Source organism: Argiope bruennichi, chromosome 8 (genome assembly GCF_947563725.1).
Source record: "Argiope bruennichi chromosome 8, qqArgBrue1.1, whole genome shotgun sequence".
Lineage (NCBI taxonomy): Eukaryota > Metazoa > Arthropoda > Arachnida > Araneae > Araneidae > Argiope > Argiope bruennichi.
Window position 1 is genome coordinate 92,474,672 of NC_079158.1, and position 20,051 is coordinate 92,494,722.

The 20,051-nt window shown below is 26.2% G+C and overlaps 1 protein-coding gene across 4 annotated transcripts in view; it reads left to right on the forward strand.

Moving 5' to 3' along the window:
• The first annotated feature begins 362 nt into the window (after nt 1-362).
• Nucleotides 363-20,051, forward strand: part of LOC129981841 (cell adhesion molecule Dscam2-like) — a 430,627-nt gene continuing 410,938 nt past the window's right edge. For all 4 annotated transcript variants that reach the window (XM_056092863.1, XM_056092864.1, XM_056092866.1 and 1 more), the window contains exon 1: nt 363-565. In XM_056092863.1, the coding sequence (XP_055948838.1) occupies nt 493-565 (73 nt within the window). In that variant the 5' untranslated portion in view covers nt 363-492. The remainder of the gene's footprint in view (nt 566-20,051) is intronic.

Genomic DNA, 20,051 nt, shown 5'->3' on the forward strand with positions numbered 1-20,051 from the left:
CACAAAATACACATTTTTATTTTATTTGAAAGCAAAGCATCAAAGAACAAAAGTTTGACTAGTTTCGCTTCATTCTATGAAGAAGAGGCATTTCTGCACATCCAAAAGAATACAGTATTTAATAGAAGAAGAAACCGAGCAAAATATCCTTTATAGAGAGAATATTGCTTTCACAAGATAAGTGACACTCTGAGATACGTCAATTCAGGCTCTTATTCAGGTAGACTGAAGCAAGAAACAAAATATTTCATCTGTCAAGTAGGGTACCACGTGCTAAAACCATGCGCATGCGCGCCATTCCCAACTCTGATCCACCTCCTTTGGATGGTTTTCTCAGTAGCACAAACGTGTGAGACAGAGAAGCGACGATACGCTGTTTACAGGATATCCCGTTAGAACTGTGAAAAGCATCCGATAACGTTGCTCTCACAGCGGTGTTTTGGATGAGGAGTTTGATGAGATTTTGGCACTGACGGATTAATTTCCAAAGTGATGATAATTAAAAGAAGAGGTTATGAGATGATTCCGCTTTGGTTCATCATTTTGGTTTTCCTTGCTGTGCTAGGTAAGGGATTAAATTATTTTTTCCCATACAAAAAAACACACACGTGTTTAAAATAATAAACGCGCGCTCTTATTGAGTGTTTGTAAAATGGCAGTTCCCGGGAACTCGGGAAATAATGTTAAAATAAATATTTTTAAGACTGCTGATAAATATTTTTATTTTTTCATTAAAAATCAAACTTTTAAAATGCTGCTAAAAAATTTGAATTAAAAGAATATGTAAGATTAAAAAAAGGGAAATTTCATTTTTGCTTATGAAATATTTAATAAAGAACATGAAACAGGTTATACATGAAACAGGTTAATACATGAAAAAGGTTAATCATATAACTTTATCTAATTTTTCAAAAAAAAAGTTTGTAGAAAAATAATTTTTGTCTTTGAATTATGTAAGAATTAATGCTAATTATATTTTAAACTTGTCAACCTTCAAATTTTAAACTTCAGTTTGGAAATCTTGTTCATAAATAAGTTGAACTATTTTCAAATTATTGAATAATCATAAGCGGAATAAAAAATACACATGTTTAATTTCTGGCAGGACTAAACATACCATAGGATGATTATTCTGAGAAAAAAATTGTCTGGAATGTTGTTCAACATTTTTAATGTATGATATTTAAAATATAAACAGAATAGAGGAGCGTTTTAAAGAATTTTTACGTAAGAATATATTTATGTTTGAAAATATATTCATGGAATTTTTTGGGAAAAATTTCATCTCAATTACAAAATGTAATTCTTACAAAAATAATATTTAGGTCAACTTTAATGTGAAAACGCTGGGAAAAAAATGAGGAATTTGAAAGTAATAACATAATTTTCGTTGAGAGTAAGATTATTGTCCTAAATTCTATCAAATCCAAGTTAAGGTTAATCGATTCTTATTGACCTGGTCCCCAGTTATTTTCCGATCCCCTAGAGGTCCAAATAATTATCAAACAACTCTCTGGGAAAGGTTCAAGGAACAAGGTTTTTATTTAATTAGATTTTATTTGATTCCACAAGATGCCCTAATAACAAGGCGACGAAGTAGGCAACAATATGCTCCGGACTGAAATTTTATGGCTTTTTCCGGAATATACTGCTAAACTTTATAAAAATTCGAACCCCACTACTTGAATACCACATAAAGACTACGAAAAACAATTATGAATTAAAATTATATAATTTACTTCGATGAACTGATATTAAAATATGAAATATGCAATTTTCAAATTTTTTAAATTATTAGATGGTGCCATTATTCTGCTTTTATATCTAGAATACTACTTTTATATATTTTATATATCCACTCTTATATCTAGAATTACAAAAGTAGTAATTTTTCTGATAAAAACGACTTCTCTTTAATTGAAATTATTTCCGCATAATTAAATTTTTTATTGGTATTTAGTTCTTTCTGGTAAGCAGAAATTTGCAAGCAAAATACAAAGCCATCGAAGGCTTTAATCAATTTTTTTGAAGCGATGCTTTAATAAAATTTAATTTATCAGCAAACATATGTTCACTTACTATAGGGATTCGTAATTTAAAAAAAACTCAAAATTTGTTTTTTTTTTAATTTATTTCTAAACAATAAGTAGTTTTAAAATGTCCTCTTTATTTATGAATATGCATAATTCTTCTGCTGTAGCAAAATAAATTATTAATGGAATGACATATTTAGATTTAAACTTCAGATATATAAGCGACATTTGCAAAACGTATTTCATCTGAGAATTCTGCTAAATAATCAGCAAAAGTATTTGTAATGATTTCAATTTCATAAAAGAAAAATACATGCTTTCTATATTGACAAGAAATTGTTCGGGAAACTTTGTAATTGTTCATCATCTCTTTTTTAAGGAAAGAAAAAAAAATCTTTAATTTTCTAAAAAAAATGTTTCGTCATGTTCGGGAAATGGGGGATTAATATAACGTTCAAATAGTTATTTTGGCTATATTACTGTACGAAAAAAAAATCATAATTTTTTTTGCTGTAACGGAAGAAAAATAAATAAGTTATGTTTTATTTAATTTTGAGAAACGGGATTAGGAAAAAGAAAATTAATGGTCTGATACAATATTTTATCTTCCTCGGGATGAAAAATTTCTCTACCGGATGTATTCCGCGAGTAGTCATTAATTTTCTTTCTCATAAAAAAATTATCAGGTTCTGAATGTAAAACTATTAAGCTCTGTTTAATCAGAATTTTAACGGTAAAATCAAAGTAATTCAGGAATTCCCAAAAAATAATATTTTAAAGTACACATATCTACGGTCAAATCGGAAATTTTGTACTTTGATACCAACTTGTAGTTTATTAAGATTTTGTGATAAAACCTTTTCATTTGATTAATATTTGGAACACAATTATATTTTAATACACTCTGTACGCAAAATGTACGCATATAATGTTTTCATTATTTTCCATTATTTTCGTAAGTTGGAGCAATTTTGTCAATAATAATAAAATTTAAACATTTTTACAAAATTATATCAGAAAATTTAAACGCTTTAACTTTGTTATTTAGGAAAAGTGAGAATCTAATTATAACAGTATTAAATATATCAAAATTTCCTTCCACTTTAATATAAAAATATGATTGCAATTACAAATCGTATAAATATAAAATTGGTATCAACTAAATAATGTTTCATAAAAAATTCTGATTTTAATTCGAACTCACTGTTAACAATTGCTTAAAATTCAAAACTTATTTATTTAATAAAGTAATTTCAACAGTTGAGAAAAAAAGCTAAATTACTCTGACGAATTATCAGCATGAAAAAAAATTACCTGATGAATTAACTTAAAGAAATATCAATAGTTATATCGCAAATTAAATCTCACTGGAATTACGGGGCTCTAAATAAGTTTAACTGATATTCGAAAATAATATTTTTCTCAATTTCAGCATTGCTATTCATTTATAATTGTTGTTATACATACCGATTTTGAAATTGTTAATAACGTAACGTTTACATATGATTAAATGGTAGAAACCTTCTTCAAAACATTTATAGTAGTACTTTTTTACTAGTTTTATAAATCGAACAAACGCCTTTAATTTATATCTGCGATATAAAAATTTATATGTTTCAAATATTTTTTTTTTTTACTCAAACCTTGAGGCTTGAGTAACAACTGACTTAAAAAGCTAATTATAGATTGATATTTTATGAAACATATAAAACCGGAGGCACCTTCTGAATAGGAACCGACGTTAAAAAATTATAATTCAAAGTTAAAGAATTGCCTTAAAAGATTCATAAATGCCTTAATATTTTTCTGAAGTATTTGTAACAAAGCGAATGAGCAAAAATCTTATTCTCTGACTAAACATTGTTTCTTTTGGCTAATATTTTATAACTAATGAATTATAAATTCACAGATACATATTTTAAATGGTGTATTTCTTTGAATATTTCGTTTTTGATATTTCTATTAGAAACATGAACCTGTTTCCTGATAGTTACTGATTATAAATGGTCGCTTCTACTCTGAATTTATTTGCAAATTGTACAGTTATTGTACAATTATTAGGGGCATATTTTGTTTCCATCCATATAAAAAATTAAAGTTAAGACAAAAACGTATTTAAAAAATCTAGATTCTTAAAAAAAACATATATTCTAATTTTAATGTAATAAAATGAATATTTTCACTAGTTTTGAAAAAAAAAATACTTACATATTCCTAGGCTAAAATTTGAATTCATTAATATGTGAAAAATATATTTTCTGACTATGTGCATGTCATAATTGATGACATTAGTACGCATTTCTTCTTAATTTGCTTAAATTTTCTACTGAAAAACTATAGAATTAAAAAAAAAAACATATATAACTTACAGTATTCTATTTAAATATTTTTATGTTCATGAACACAAGCGATAAGCGCAACAGATTGATTCTTATAGCATATGTCACAGCTTTAAAGAAATATTAGGAAATATTTTTGATTGAAATGAACGTAGAAACTCAAACATGAGGCAGAATCAGTGGAGCACACGTGAAATAAAAGACAATTCTTGTTGATAATTTACGGATAATTTTGTGAATTATCCGTAAATTTCAGAATTTTGCATTGTGCGACATGACATAAACATAGAAGTAACATGCTTTTTAAGAAACGAAGTATGAAATCATTCATATTTAAATGGTCTTATCACTTATATTAAAAATCTTATCGGAAGTAAAATTTTAGCGTAAGATTTTAAATATTTTCGTTTTTTTTTAATATTTTATTTGTGTAGGTTGAAGAAATTGAGAGAGATACAAGTATTGTTCTAATTTATCATTTTTCGCAAATTTGAATTCTCGTATTCACATGCTAAGAAAATGACGAAAATATATCCACAAAATATTTTTCTGAATCCAGAACTGTCTAATATTTGGATAAACTCAAATGCTAATGATGGAATTTTATTGATAATATTTTTTTTAAAAAAAATGTCTTTGGCTTTTACATGCTTTATGGATTAGAAAGTAAAAATAAGTAGGTCATTAGTATAACATTGATCACTGTCGTATCATAATGGAACTTTATAAAATATATGAATAAAATAAAATAATCAAATAACTTTTTTGTTTCTTTTCTCTTTTATTCTGAATATGACAACTATGGATTGATATCAAAGTTTTGTCAATAAATAACTGCGAGTTTCAACGAAAACAAGTTTTAATCTCGGACTAATGTCCATTAATCTACCTAGATGTATTCAAAATAACCTAACCTTCCCATATATTGAGCATTGGAAGATTAAAGAAAAAGAGCCGTCATATCTGTTATTCCCAACATATTATTAGTATTATTAATTACTAGGATAACGTCCCAAAGTAGACTTTTAACTCTTTCAGTACAGAAAAACCCTAGACGTCCTCTCAGCGAAACTATAAGCATAGTCAGAAGTGCCTGGATATCGCCTCAAAATATCTCCCCCTTTCTTTAAGTTTGATTGATTAATACACTTTGTTCATTAGATACGTTTACCCAGAAGGATTTGGAAGACCGGGATGATATCTAAGAACATTCAAAGGAAGTAGGAGAATGCATTTGCATACTAGCTATTAGCTAAGCGTAGATGCCCTTTGTATAGCGACCCCATAAGAGCACGGACGAACATAGCGGTTTTTGCGGGTGTAGGGATTTTTTCTTATATTTGAAAGATAAACCGGGGCGTTCCATTATTCTGAGGTATCTAAAAGGAAATGACCTTAGGAATGAAAGAGTCAATGTTTTAAAAAGAAGAGTTAATCAAACTTGACACTACCCTGATTCTTAAAGAAATGCAGAAATATAGCTAGAAGCGTAGTTCAGTTTCAATAAAGCTGCCATCCGCTGGAATAAAAGATAAGTATAATCTTCCAAAAAGCATTCTAATAAGTAATAAATTTTAATTATTAAATATAATTGAAGAAAGGAGTCATGGCAGTATCAAAATATTGGATGACGCAATATAGAAGGCTAATATATACCTCATGGAACGCTAAGCAAAGTAAAGAGAAAATATTCCGTTGGTTTTTAACTTGATCGATATCTGTCTTATGACTTTAAATTGTGTGAACACTTAATTCTTATTATATGTTTCTACTGCCGTGAGGTCTAATTTCATTGCTTAGTTGCATTATTTACTAAAATTCCGATAAATCACCAATGTTTTACATATTCCTTCCTTGACTAAATATTAATTGTCCAGAATCGCTAGATTGAAACGGTTTAATGTTCTGTAAAAACTGTTTCTTGCGAATATTTTTTTGGAAAAACTGATTTATTGTAGTATTGAACCACCATCGATTCAATAATATAATGTCAATATCCTTTCATCTTTAGCATTCAAGACCCGTTTATCTTTATCATTCAATATCGAATTTCAAGATCCGTTCATGTTCATCATTCAGTACAGCATTTCAAGGTCAATTCATCTTTTTCATTCAGTATAGAAATTTGAGATCCGTTCATCTTTTTCATTCAGTATAGCATTTCAAGATCCATTCATCTTTATCATTCAGTATAGCATTTTGCCTAATGTTATGTTTTGACGACATCTTGTAGCCATTCGCTGTCTAAAAGGCTAGAATTTTTTTCTTGTTACACTTCAACTGATATGTTGTTTATACTCTAAGTACCACAAACAATCATTTCTCTTTCAAAAATTTGTCAAAAAAATACGGTGAACGCATAAAACAACTATTAGCAGCTTTTTAAAGATAACGCATTCCATTCCCCCCAAATTTTTGACATAGCCTAGCTGTTATCTCAATATTATAGTTGAAAAATGAAGCATACTTCATTTCAGCTTTTCATTTTATTAGGTTTGAGTCATTTACAAATGAGACATATATCGCCTTTAAGCATTGAAAATCTGCTGATGCCCGATAAATCAACAGAACGGCTGCTATTTTCTCAAAATGGCAGCAGTGTCTCTAGAATGTTTCAATTTTATTTTAGAATTATTTCGAATCGATTTAAGATTTAAAAAAAAAATACTAGCATAATTTAGAAAATTGCACTTAGAAAAACATCTTTCGTTTTTTCCTGAAGATGTATTATTTAGTTCTTATTTATTTCTATGCATTTTTGAGAAAGCTTAAAAGCATTAATATCTTATTATAATTTGCTTTTTCATTCATTTTTGACTTTTCCCAAATGTGAAGTCTAGATCGTTCAATAAAAGAAAATTCAGGATTTGAAGGATTACTGTCTTAAAACTTAATCCTATTTAGTGGAAGTTAATTAGGTGCTATTTTTTTAACTTGAGGCTTATTGCATTTGTCTCTCAAAGGTGCAATTACTGATCCATATCATTTTATCTTAAAGTTATAATTTTATTTTAAATGCGATTTCTTTGGGGAAAAAAAACTTTTATTAAATATCTCTTAATGATTAAAAATTTAATCAAGCATTTTTTTCCCTCCAAATTATATTATTTATGATTCAGAAAGATAAATAAAACAAATATTTTATTTCAGCTATCCAGCTTAATATTTATTTACTATATTATGCAGCTGCATAAATTTGATTTATTGACGTTGAACTATTGAGCAGAATTGAGCTATTGAAATCATTTTCCAAAATTGTTCCATTTATTCGTAGATTAAAAATATAATAATTTCATGTATATTCAATAATTATAAAAGATATATAAATTTAATAGAATATAATAATTTTGCAAAATGTGTTTAAAATTATATCTTACTAAACAATGTGCGTGATTTTTTGTAAATAAAAGTATTAATAATTTTTAACAAAATAGTTCTTGAAAAAATCATTAATTTAAAAGAAGGTAAAAACAAAGATTCTCAATTCTCCAAAAAAATGTACTTAGGAAAACTCATTGTGATGCTCTTACAATGATAACCAGTGGGAGTGGTCACTCCGAAATCTCTGGTATACTCCCCAATTAAGGTCTTGCCCACCCACTTTCGCATGAAATTATGGATATTAGTTAATGTCGTGAATACTTTGAGTGACAATGGAAAACCGTAGTTACGAAATGAAGATTTTCCGCCCTAATGTAACATATTTACTGAAGTAATAATGCTGATATGTATTTTGACTCTTTTTTTTTTTTTTTTTTTTTTGTGGACCGTGTAACACTTACATTTGTCATGAAACAGCAGTTGTAATCACAAGATAACGTACCGATTTTCACTAATTTTGTATTCCATTTAGAAGTTATTGAGTTTGCCTGCATGAAAAAGTACAAATCTACAGAGTTAAACGTTTGGCAAATTTCGTTCAAAATTTGATAAGCATTTATATTGTAGAAACTAAATCACTGTACTTTTTTTTTTTAGACTTTGAGTTTTGGCTTAATTGAATTCACTTGAAATCAAACATCCAGACAAACAGACTTCCCGTGAATGGTTTTCGTTCAAAATTTGAAAGAAATCTACAAAACTCAAAACTACTACCATATATGAATTTTCACCCATCCTGCTCAAAGTGGTTTTGAATTATAGTGTTCATAGTCAGATATAAAGCCTAAGATGTTTTTTTTGTTTTTTTTTCTGATTTAAGGAAGACTAGTACGTAGTGAATCAACAAAACCTCAAATTTGAATTTTTTGACAATTACAATTCTTCTATACTTCGAGGGTAAATTCTCTATATTACAGGAAAGTAAGTCTAAAAGTGATAAAAAGTCTGTCGAAAGAACATTTAATTTCGAATATATGAATATATCTCCTGATGATAAAAATTACGTTCCGAAATAATATTTCTTTACTCAAAATAATATATTCCTTATAGACTGATAAAAAAATTAAAAAAAAAAATGAAGGACCTTAAATATCAACAGGATTGTGTGAATATTTTTAAAAAAAATTATCAAAGAAGGTAAATGTTAATTGTAATCTTTTCTAAACATTTCTTTTTTTTTATCAATCAAATTAATTTACTTTTATCGAAAGTAACAGAAATGTTTTCACTTCCGAGTGCCAATATGCATTATTACTTATTCAGTTTTAGACATCTCATAAATTAAATAAGTAAAAATTACTAAATAAGAACTTCAGATATTTTAACAGCACAATAAACAAATAATAAATGAAATTTGCAGTTTACAATAGTTATAAAGATTAAGAATCCTTAATCCGAAATAATTCTTTAATATATTATTTAATTTTGTTGAATATATTGTAAATATATGCTACTCAAAACTCAATAAAAAAAATCTAAAACATCTTGAATAGTAGTACTGAGTAAATAGTAATGTTTAGATATTTATCATCAAATTATTTTAATAGTAAATTTGATATAATCTAAAACTATTTGTGTTTAACGAATGAAAGCTTTCTGGGTCCGCCCTATGCTTAAAATTTAAATTTTTAACCTGAGCTCTGCACATGTACTTCACTAATCAGTGAGTAATACTTTATGAGCTTATGAATTCGTCAGATTGTCTCATTGGCGTGGCTCCAATGATGTCACGCCCAACTCTAGATAAAGCTCACTTAAGGCTCAAGTGGCCTGCCTTGTTAAACAAATATTATAAGAAAGAAAAGCAAATAATTAAAATAATGAATAAGAATAAAATATTAATTTGCTGTCAATGATTTGATGTATCCTTCCCTTTTTTACACAAATATGTTTTTTGTGCCAATTAAAAATTTATGTAAAGGATAAAATACTATATTCGCGTATTAGATCCTAATCTCATTACTTTAATACATGATAAATCCTATATGATTAAAATGATTGCCATTGATACCTTGCATATATGATTTTTAAATCTTTTTCCGTATTAGCGGATAGTGTGTAACCAATTAGTAGTAATAAATTCGTTAACATTGTAAAATAATCTGATAAACTAAATATTAATCAAATCAAATTCATATTTTGGAATTGCATAGATGCATACATTTTTTATGCATCAGATATTTTTAAAGCAATTTTACATTTTAATTTTTAAGGAATTTTCAAAATTTTTAACTGATAACTTTATCTGGTCCTCTGTTAGATTTGTTGTGCTCTTTTACAAGAAATCCATAATTATAATATGAAGACTTTTAGCTGGTAAATAAAATTACTGCATAAAATAATTTTCTAAACTTGTATCTGTAAGAATTATGTGCAAATTTGATTAATGACATTGCTCCTATTATATTATTAAACAGATTGCTAATTGCAATCTATTTAAGTCTCCATTAAATCAAAACTTCATTTCTGAAAGTGGATTTGTTGTTAAAATTTTTTTTTTGTTTCAAAAAAAAAAAAAAAAAACTACGGGATTCAGAGCAAACTTTTGCGTGCATATAGAACTAAAGAATGCTCTAGTGCTATTAATCCATGAAAAACCGTCGTTTGAAATCAAATTGTTTTTAAAATTTTCGTTCTTCTCATTATTTGTACTGAAACTGAATATATGGTGTTAATGCATCTAGCAAAAGTGTATGTAATGCATGTTTCATGGTTATGCAAACCTTTGATAAATACAAGTTTTATTGATGCTGTTATCAAGAGTGCCCATTCTTACTGCTGTTAAAAAGATAATTCCTAAGACTTTTGAAATGAATAATTGCAGTAGAAATGAATATGTTCTGCATGACCGCAAAGAATTATATGTATATATATATATATATATATATATATATATATATTTCATAAATAAGGGATGAATGAATCACTAATTTTTTATATTATTTAAACGCACTTTTAGTTATATTTATAGAAATGAATATTTTCGACACAATAATATTAACAAAATAATATCCGTTTTGAATATCAGTATTTTAGACCATTTCTATAGACGTTTCAACGGGGATCCGCTAATTAATGCGTAACTTTTCTTCGAAGTTTCCCTTGATTGACTGAAAATAATGAAATTCAAAGCGTTCAGTCGGTCAAATGTATGTATAAAAAATTGAAAGCTTTTGATTAAAATTTTAATGCCTCCAAAATATTATGAATTATAACTAAAAATATCTGAAAAATATAGAAATGTTTCATCCATCCATGTATTAATTTAAATAGTATAAAATGTTTTATTGACGTTATTTGATGTATCTTTCTAATTGGAAATATATGTCTATATCTAACTGTTTAAAAGTTAGTATACGCACTTTATGTTATGAAGTATAGAACAAAAATAAACATCCAATTAGTGAAATGAAATTTCAAATTATGTCTTTTACTTTATAAATAAAAAGATGTGTGGATATTTTATATAAATGTGAATCAATAAAATGTGTCATATTCTGCTGTTACATAATATAGTTACATATTTTTATTGAAACAAAAACCTTATAATCAATTATTAATCAATTATATAATTAATTATTTAAATATGCATGAACAGAATCTTTCAAAATAGTCCTTGTACTTTTCTATCAAACCGTATTCAAGGCAGTATCGTAGGGAAATCAATCAATATATTTCAATATTTAGAACCCAGACAAAGAATATATGATAATTTCATACAATTAAAAAATATATATATGTAAAAGCAGATGCGGAATCGACCATGTGGATCAGATTGTCTTTATTCATAATAAATCCTGTTTAGCGTCATACAAAAGAAATCATGAGAAATAAGATTACCAAATAATAAACAGCAGGAATGATCTCTCTGAATCCTTCTAAACTCTCCAATAAAGATGTTATCCCTGTATTCCGTATAAAACTGTGGACATTGGGTAGGACCACAAATGTCTTTAATCGCATTAGTGAATGTTATTTAGGTAACATAGAACTTTGGTGTGAACCTAAAATTTTTACTTCATCTGTTGTGGGAATAAGTAATTTGAACGACTTTTTTTTCCCGGCTATTGCAACCGAAATTTATTACAGAACTACAAGTTCAATCCCAAAATCTCATATCGAAATGCATTGATATAAGTCATTGCATTTATGAGTTACTAGTTGATATACAGGATTAAAACACTTTCATACGTCACGGGAAACCTACTTTTGTATAAAATATTATGATATTGAAAATCATTTTAAAGTTTTTGGCATTTAAATTATCAGTTAAAACAGGCGCTTTTACTTACTGCCGATAGTCGATATCCTAAAATGTTAGAAATATTTGTTATGTAACTACCTTAAACTTTATTCAAAAATGTTCAAATATGAGAAAACTTAAAGAAACATTTTGAAAGGCAGTTAGATAAGTAATTACTGTTTTAATTACTGTTTCTATTTACTTTAATAAAAAAACTTGGAAATAGGTAGTTTTATAGATACATATTATTAAACGTCAGCTTTTCGTTTCTTTTTTTTTTTCAGATTTTCTGATATATGTTTGGGCAACAACTTTACGTATGCATTCTTATCCGTATAAAAAAATAGTTTCGTAAAGAAGGTCATGCATTTTTAATTTTCGTTTAAATTTCAGCTATACACAATTTTTCTTTTAGTTATCTCAAACTCACTAATTTAAAATAAACAATGTAACATTTTCAACATATATGTTTTAATAAGGAATAGAAATAAAGATAATATTAGTGTAGCCCTAAATTAACTTTGTGTAACAATGGAGTACCTAGTTTTTGTTTTCATTTACTATAGAATTCCTTATTTCAGAAGGAACTGCTTTATATATTTTTTAAATGAATAACAAATGAAAACAATTGCCCAGAAAATAAATTGATACTATTTTAAAGTTAAATGTGCGAATTTACAAATAGTGTAAAAGTATACTTTCTGATAAAATTTCTTCGAAGTTATTATGGAAAGAAAAGGAAAACAAAATTGATTAACTCGCATAGTTTGAAGCCTTTGCTGTTCAGAAAATTTGATTTATTTGATCATAAAAGCCTTATTTTTACCTTTCCTTACTAAGTCTAGACAATTGATTGATATTTGCTTTTAGCAACGTAATATCATTATTTTATGCAACTGTTAAATATTGTGCCAAATAATATATATAAAATAAAAGGGTAAGAATATATATATAAAATAAAATAGTGAAAGTTAAAAAAATTAGTCTGAGTAGGTCAACATCTTATTATTGCTTTTTCTCAAAATCAACTTCTTTATTTTTTTTTTTAAGATATATAATAACAATTGATAAAAGTGTGCAAACTTTGTTGATAATTGTACTGGTATCGTTGAAAAGGCAAAATTTAAAAATTTAAGACGTGTAAGATTATTTTTTTCTGAAAACATTTCTATAAAATTAATGTGGTAAGATAGCAGAATTTTGATTAATTAAATAATTATTCAATTTTTGCTCTTTGAATTTTGTTTTCCTCTTGTCTTTTAGAAATATGCAAAATTTTAATGAATTCAGTTCAATTTTACGTTCAATATCCGTTCAACGTTTACTGTTCAATATCCTTATCATCTGCTCTGAATTAAAATTAGAAAATCCATTTAAGTACATGATTTTAAAAAACCACTAATTATTTCCGTAATATTTTTGTATTCTTTACATTAGTATAGCAAATTTTATTCATGAATATTGGAGTATGAGAAAGTTTGTTTTGTTTGAAGCATTTAACTTAAGATTTGATTTATTTAACTTAATCTTTGCTCAATCACATCTTTAAGACCAATCAAAATATCCCCAAAATATGTATTTAAGTAAAACAGAAATATAAAGAAATAATGAGTGCATAGCTCATCGTTCCCTATCAAATTAGTGCATATTATTATTTTCTTATTTTACAAACTTCTGCGTTAGATTTTCTGAAGAAATAATAAAAATTAAAAGAAAAAATGCACAAAAATGAAATAGTAAAAATAACATTTTTTTACGTCATAATGGTGAAAATTTAAAATTTTAATGTTATAATGGTATAAACATTTTTCAAAATAATTTCCTTCGAAATTTCCTGAAGGAAAAAAAAAAGAAAAAAAAAGCAGTGATTAATTTCTTAAAAGCGGAAAAAAAAGCTGTCGTTATATACTGTTTGCATTTTTTTTTTTTTTTTTTTGCTAAAATGAATCTCATATAATTGAAATAGTAAAGGTTTGAATTTTAAGCTAATATAAAATAATTTTGTAAGAACTTCTTATCCCAACCTACTCTAGACAAACAGCAAAATTTTGATTAATTTCTTCTTAATTGAATATTTAATTAACTTTTTCTTTTAAAAAATATGGCTTTAATCTTTGTATTGTCTTAAACAATAAGTAAATAAGGTTTAGCTGAAATCATTCCATTCGTTAGGATAATATATGAACTTCCACACATATATATATACAGGTACCCATAGTCACAATGACTTCTTAATATTTTAAAATTACATCGAAAAACTGAACTACAGGCGGTCAACTCCTTGACACATTTGGTTCAAAATTCGATGAGAATCTAGATTTTAGATACTAATCCTGTGGACTTTTTTTTATTTAGCTCTTTACACTTTGAAGGCATCTAGTTCGTTTGTATTTGGACATCAAGACAAATAGATTCATTTTAATAGATTTCGTACAAAATTTGATAGAAATTTACAATTTTAGTCTAAAGTCCAGATTATTTATCAATCTTGTACAAACGCCGGTTCATAGACAGATTAAATGCCGAAAATGTATTTTTCGAACTTAGTGAAATATGAAACATGGAAACTCGTCTAGAAATCGAGTGCCAATTTTCAGACACTCTCTTTACGTTTCGAAAGAAAAATAAAGAGAGAGTAAGTATATACTTCCGTGAAAGTAAAAATATACTTCTGAGATGCAAATGAATCCGTAGAGTGATTACCTTTTGGAACATTTTATTACATTAAAATAATAGACATAGATAAGATATTGAAAATATCCCAAAGTAATTATATATATATATATATATATATTACTTCACAAATATATTTTACACTATTTTAAAATTAAAAAAAAAACTAATTTTTTATAACAATAATTTGATTTTTTTTATCATGTGAGAACATGATGTTTTTTTAGGGGGTTTTGAAGTTCTAATTCGCGTAGGCAATGAATATTGCATAAATGACAATTTTCATCATCATCTTTCAATCGCATATATTTTTTTACATGCTTTTTCTAGTATTGCATTATTATTATTACGCACCCTTCTTTGAAAGCAGATTCGTTTTTAAAAGGTTGACGTAGAACTATGACATCATAGATGTTATTTCATCTAAAAATCGATCGAGCTCTAAAACTTTGTTTGCCAGCTAGAAAAATTGAAAATGAAAGTTTAAAAAAAATTATCATTATATACCTATATATAGAGAGAGGGATAGAGACCGATATAGAAGTCTCGTGATTGTTTCAAACCGGTTTAAACTGGTCAATGACTTAAATTAATTAAGACAAATAATGACTTAAAAATAATAATGTTCCCACATGATTATTTGAAGTTTGCGGTCATAGTTTTCATTTTAATTATTTTGTGATTGTTTCAATATAAGCAAAGAAACAAATATATAATTTTCCTTTATTACATTTGCAATGTATTTGGTCTCAGCTAATTTGTATTCAGTTTTGTTTTGCTTAACATACTGTCCCACACAAAACAATTATTATATTTTTTTTCTAAATTTTAATTAAAAAAAATGTTGCAATACTGTTCATAGTCGCAATAAAAATCATAATGTTTCTATTACCTCACAAAATTTTTATTCACGTTGATTTAATCCATTGTTGAAAGCTCAGAAGAAAGACAGCTCATTTTCTGCATAATTTGCATCAAGGATAAGGAAGTGAAGATACAGTTTCGTCTAGAACACCATGAAATTTGCAGGTAGATTATCCAGACACTTAAGTCTCTAATGACATTATGATGTCTTCAGATTGACGCCGTTATTCAAAGGAACACCAAAAAGGATATTTTTTAAAAGTGTTATATAAAATAGATGGATAAATCATATATGAAACCAAAATGTGCTAAATAAATTCATCTATTCAGAAATTTATTAAATTATTTATTCCAAATCTTGGTAATAATTTAAGAAATATATTACCAAATTCCTAAATTAAAAATTAAATTATATTACCATCCTTTTTTTTAATTATTGAACTCGGCTTTGAATAAAGTGAAAATTTCATTTTTCTCTCATTTTGAAACATCCAAAGAACTATAGAATATTTCTAAATGAACAGATTACTTAATCTCTAATATAGGAAATGTAGATCATATTGAGATTTGGTAACAAATTTAAGAAGAAAGAATGCTTTAGATTTTAGTTTACAATTCTTTTGGAAAAAAAAATTACAAAATTTAGATTTGAGATATTAGAGTTTAAATACGTAAAATAGTATTAAAACTCATATTACTGAAATACGGAAATTAATCTAATTTCATAAATAATGTACTTAAAAACCAAATTCAAACGGTTTTATGGAGAAAATTGTTCAGACATTGAAATTAAAATAAATTTGATATTTGGGGGAAAAATCGATTTTTTAACTAGTTTCCTATCAAAAGTGAATCCCAAATAGTAATTTTACATATTTAATTTTTCAAAATACTTCAGTGAGAGAATAATAGCAATCAATCTAACCAAAAATATTTAATTAGTTCTAAAAACTGCTAAATGCCCACTTAGCCAATTAAATACTCAATGGGTTTATTAAAAAATAATTTTAGATATTACTCCTAAAAATATCGGGTAATAATCATTATGCAGCACAGCCTCTTATAATTTATAGAATAATTAAAGGCACATCACACAAAAATAAATTAAATTATTAGTTTGAACAAATACGTTTAAATATATTTTTTCTCCTTAAGTAATAAATGATTGTAAAATTTGTATCATTATTATTTTGTTTTGATGATTTTTTTTTATTTCATGGAATTAAGATGATCTTTGTATTTTTTATTCCTTTAGTATTATCTAGAAATGATCTTTGAAATTCGCAAAAAAAATACATTTTCAAATACTTTATATTTCTGCTGATGTTCATTTTCATTTTTCACATTAAAAATGTTTTTAATTTAATTTTTACACTAAACTATATATGCAAAGCCGAAAACGTTTTTTGTGAATAACTGGATGTTTTATTTTTCTAAAATAATTAATTCTACATTCATCAGTATCACTATCATAGAAGTAAAAATTGCTTTGTTATAAAAATATGCTGGAGATACTTTAATTCCACATTTTTGTGAGATATAATGGTGGGCACTTTATTTGAATGTTAATGTTTCTCTTTTTATAGAGGGAGAGAGAGGGAGCGTGGGATTGTAACATTCGGCATTTATTTGTTTCTAAAAGCAAAATTGTACGGAATATCTCATTTAGATAATTGTTGCTTAATGTCGATGATGTCTCTTCTATGATGCTTTATTTTACATGCACACTATTCATTGCAATTTTTTTTTTGTCTAATGTAATTTCAAAAATTTATATATATATATATATATATATATATATATATATATATATATATATATATATATATATATATATATATATATATATATATATATATATATATATTTCTTGTATCTTTCCTAAAACTACTTTTCATTTAATGATACTCTACATAGCAGACTTTATGTTGGATTTTTTTTTCTTTATCATATACGAATTATACAAACATAAAGTATTGAAATTATCAAATGCATGACGAATCAACCCGTTTTATACCTCCCTGGGTTCTAAAAACACATTCTTGGAATTATAACTGTCCATCTGACTCGGTGTGAAAGCAATATAATAAAAATACTTTGAGCTAGACAGATGTATTTTTTATTATAGTATTTACCCAAGATTTATAAATATCCATCAAGTTTCGAACGAAATCAAATCAAAAGATGTTTGCCAGCCCAACTGTTCGAGCAAAAGGGAATGCCGCCATAATCTCAAAATGAATAGAAATAGATAAATAAAATTTAATATTCAGGTTTAGCACTTAATATGTAAATACTTACATAATTTTGAATCTACTCAATGAAACAGTTTGATCGTCCATCGGTTGGTACTTTCTCAAGCATGTAAAACAATAACTCAAAAATAAATGAAATTAAATGAATAAAATTTCATTTGTGACTTCAATTGAAACCGCTGTGATAACTTGGTTTTGTATCCAATACCAATTAAATTTTCGTCTACTTTGAACTGCGCTATTACTATGAACCGTATACAGAGATTATTCATCAAACGATACATTAATTTAAAATGCAAATCCCAGTGAAAAATCAAAATTTCGTAATTTTTGTTTCCCAATGTCATACAAAGCATTCTTGGCTTTATACGAAATTCACAATTTTAAGCGAGATGGAGGATGATGATTCTTTTATTATTGAAAATGTGAGAACATTTTTAGAAAGTCACTCCTTCAGATTTCAAAATATAAAGTTTGACAGTGCAATAATGGAATTAACAAATATACTTTTTAATCATTATTATTAACAATTTCCTTTAACATTTTTGATTTCTGCTCATAAGTTTATATTGTTGAGCAAGTAAGCATTCAGATAATTATCAATATAATAAAGATAAGCAATTCAATCTGAATGAAACCGGAATGAGATTAAATCTCAAACGAATTCTCTCTGATAGTGCCAAGTTTGTTAAATCCGAATCAAGATCTATCACTTGCATTTTCTTACATTTGGATTTCAAACTTACGCAATTTCGTTTTATGCAATTTATCATATTGAAGAATAAGGCAGTATTTTAAAACCTATTAAATTGACGACATCATTTAATTCTTATATTAATGAGAAATTTCATTTTAACCTGGAAAATCTGAAGAAATGAGATACAAGCGCAGCAAAGATTTAAAATTTGAAACAAGAAAAATGAGACTAAAATAATATGTAGTCTGTAGCACTGCATCGACTGTAAAGCTATTTAACATGATTTATGGAGCAATTAACATATACAGTTGAGTGGGTGAGGATTAAAGACACATCATTTATAACTTTTAAATGCATATCAGAAAAAGAAACCATCTCTTTTAATCATTTGTAATGTAGAATTAAGGAATTAAATGCATTTATTTATTTCTACCATTAGGAACATCATTATTCTTAATTTTTATCAAATTTGTATTATAATTTCTTTATGTTTCAAAGTAAATGATTTCGGTGTGTTATAGTACAATGATTTTTTAAATTCAACCAACATCATTATAAATTATTCGTTACTAGAAATACATTGTCAATCTTTGAATAACAGGAAGAATATTAATATGCGAATTCATGCATGAGTAGTGAAAAGTGCGATTGATTATTGAACCACATCCAGTAATAGGATTGATTATTGAACCATATACAGCAAAATGACCGATTATTGTACAATAAGAAGTAATAGAATTGATTATTGAACTTTAAACAGAAAAATGATTGATTATTGTATAATATGCAGTAATAGAATTGATTATTGAAATATGTGTGCAATAATATGATTGAATATACAACTTATGAATGATTCTCTAATTTTAAATCAATTTCTTTATTCCTAGCAGTATTTAAATATTCTTACTTTTCCTCTTTAAGAGTTCGGACAGGAACTCTTTCACAATAAGAAATTTCTAACAACTTCTTATTAAATATAATATACTTAAAACTTCGTGATTAAAACATGCTTATGAATTTCTTCCGAACTGGCTTAGTTTTGCAATCCATATTTGATATTTTAAATTTCATTCCTTGAAGAAAATTTAATTAATTTAAATTCCTTTTTTGAATTAAAAACAGTTATTTTCTTAGCATATTTTTTTTTATTTATATTTAATTTTAAAAATAATTTTTCAAAAGTTCATAACTATTTTGATAACTTGATATATTCAAGGAAAAATTTAAACAGACCTTTTTTATCTTCGTTTATACAGATGTTTACATATATATGCATTTTAAATTTTATACAGATATTTGTGAAGCTTCGACTTGTAAGGGTTAAGATTATTCACTCCATAATGTAAATGCTATCAAAGCCGAAACTGCTAGCTCATGTATCGAATACTGTGAATTCATTTTACTGATTTATATTTTTATCACTTTTTTTACTATTATTCTTTTATGATTATATTATTGTTGATAGCATTTAAAAATATAAACAGGCGTCACATTACAGTTTATACTTTTTTTAACTTTAGAAATTAAAATATAGCAATAAATATAAAAATAACTGCCAATTATTTT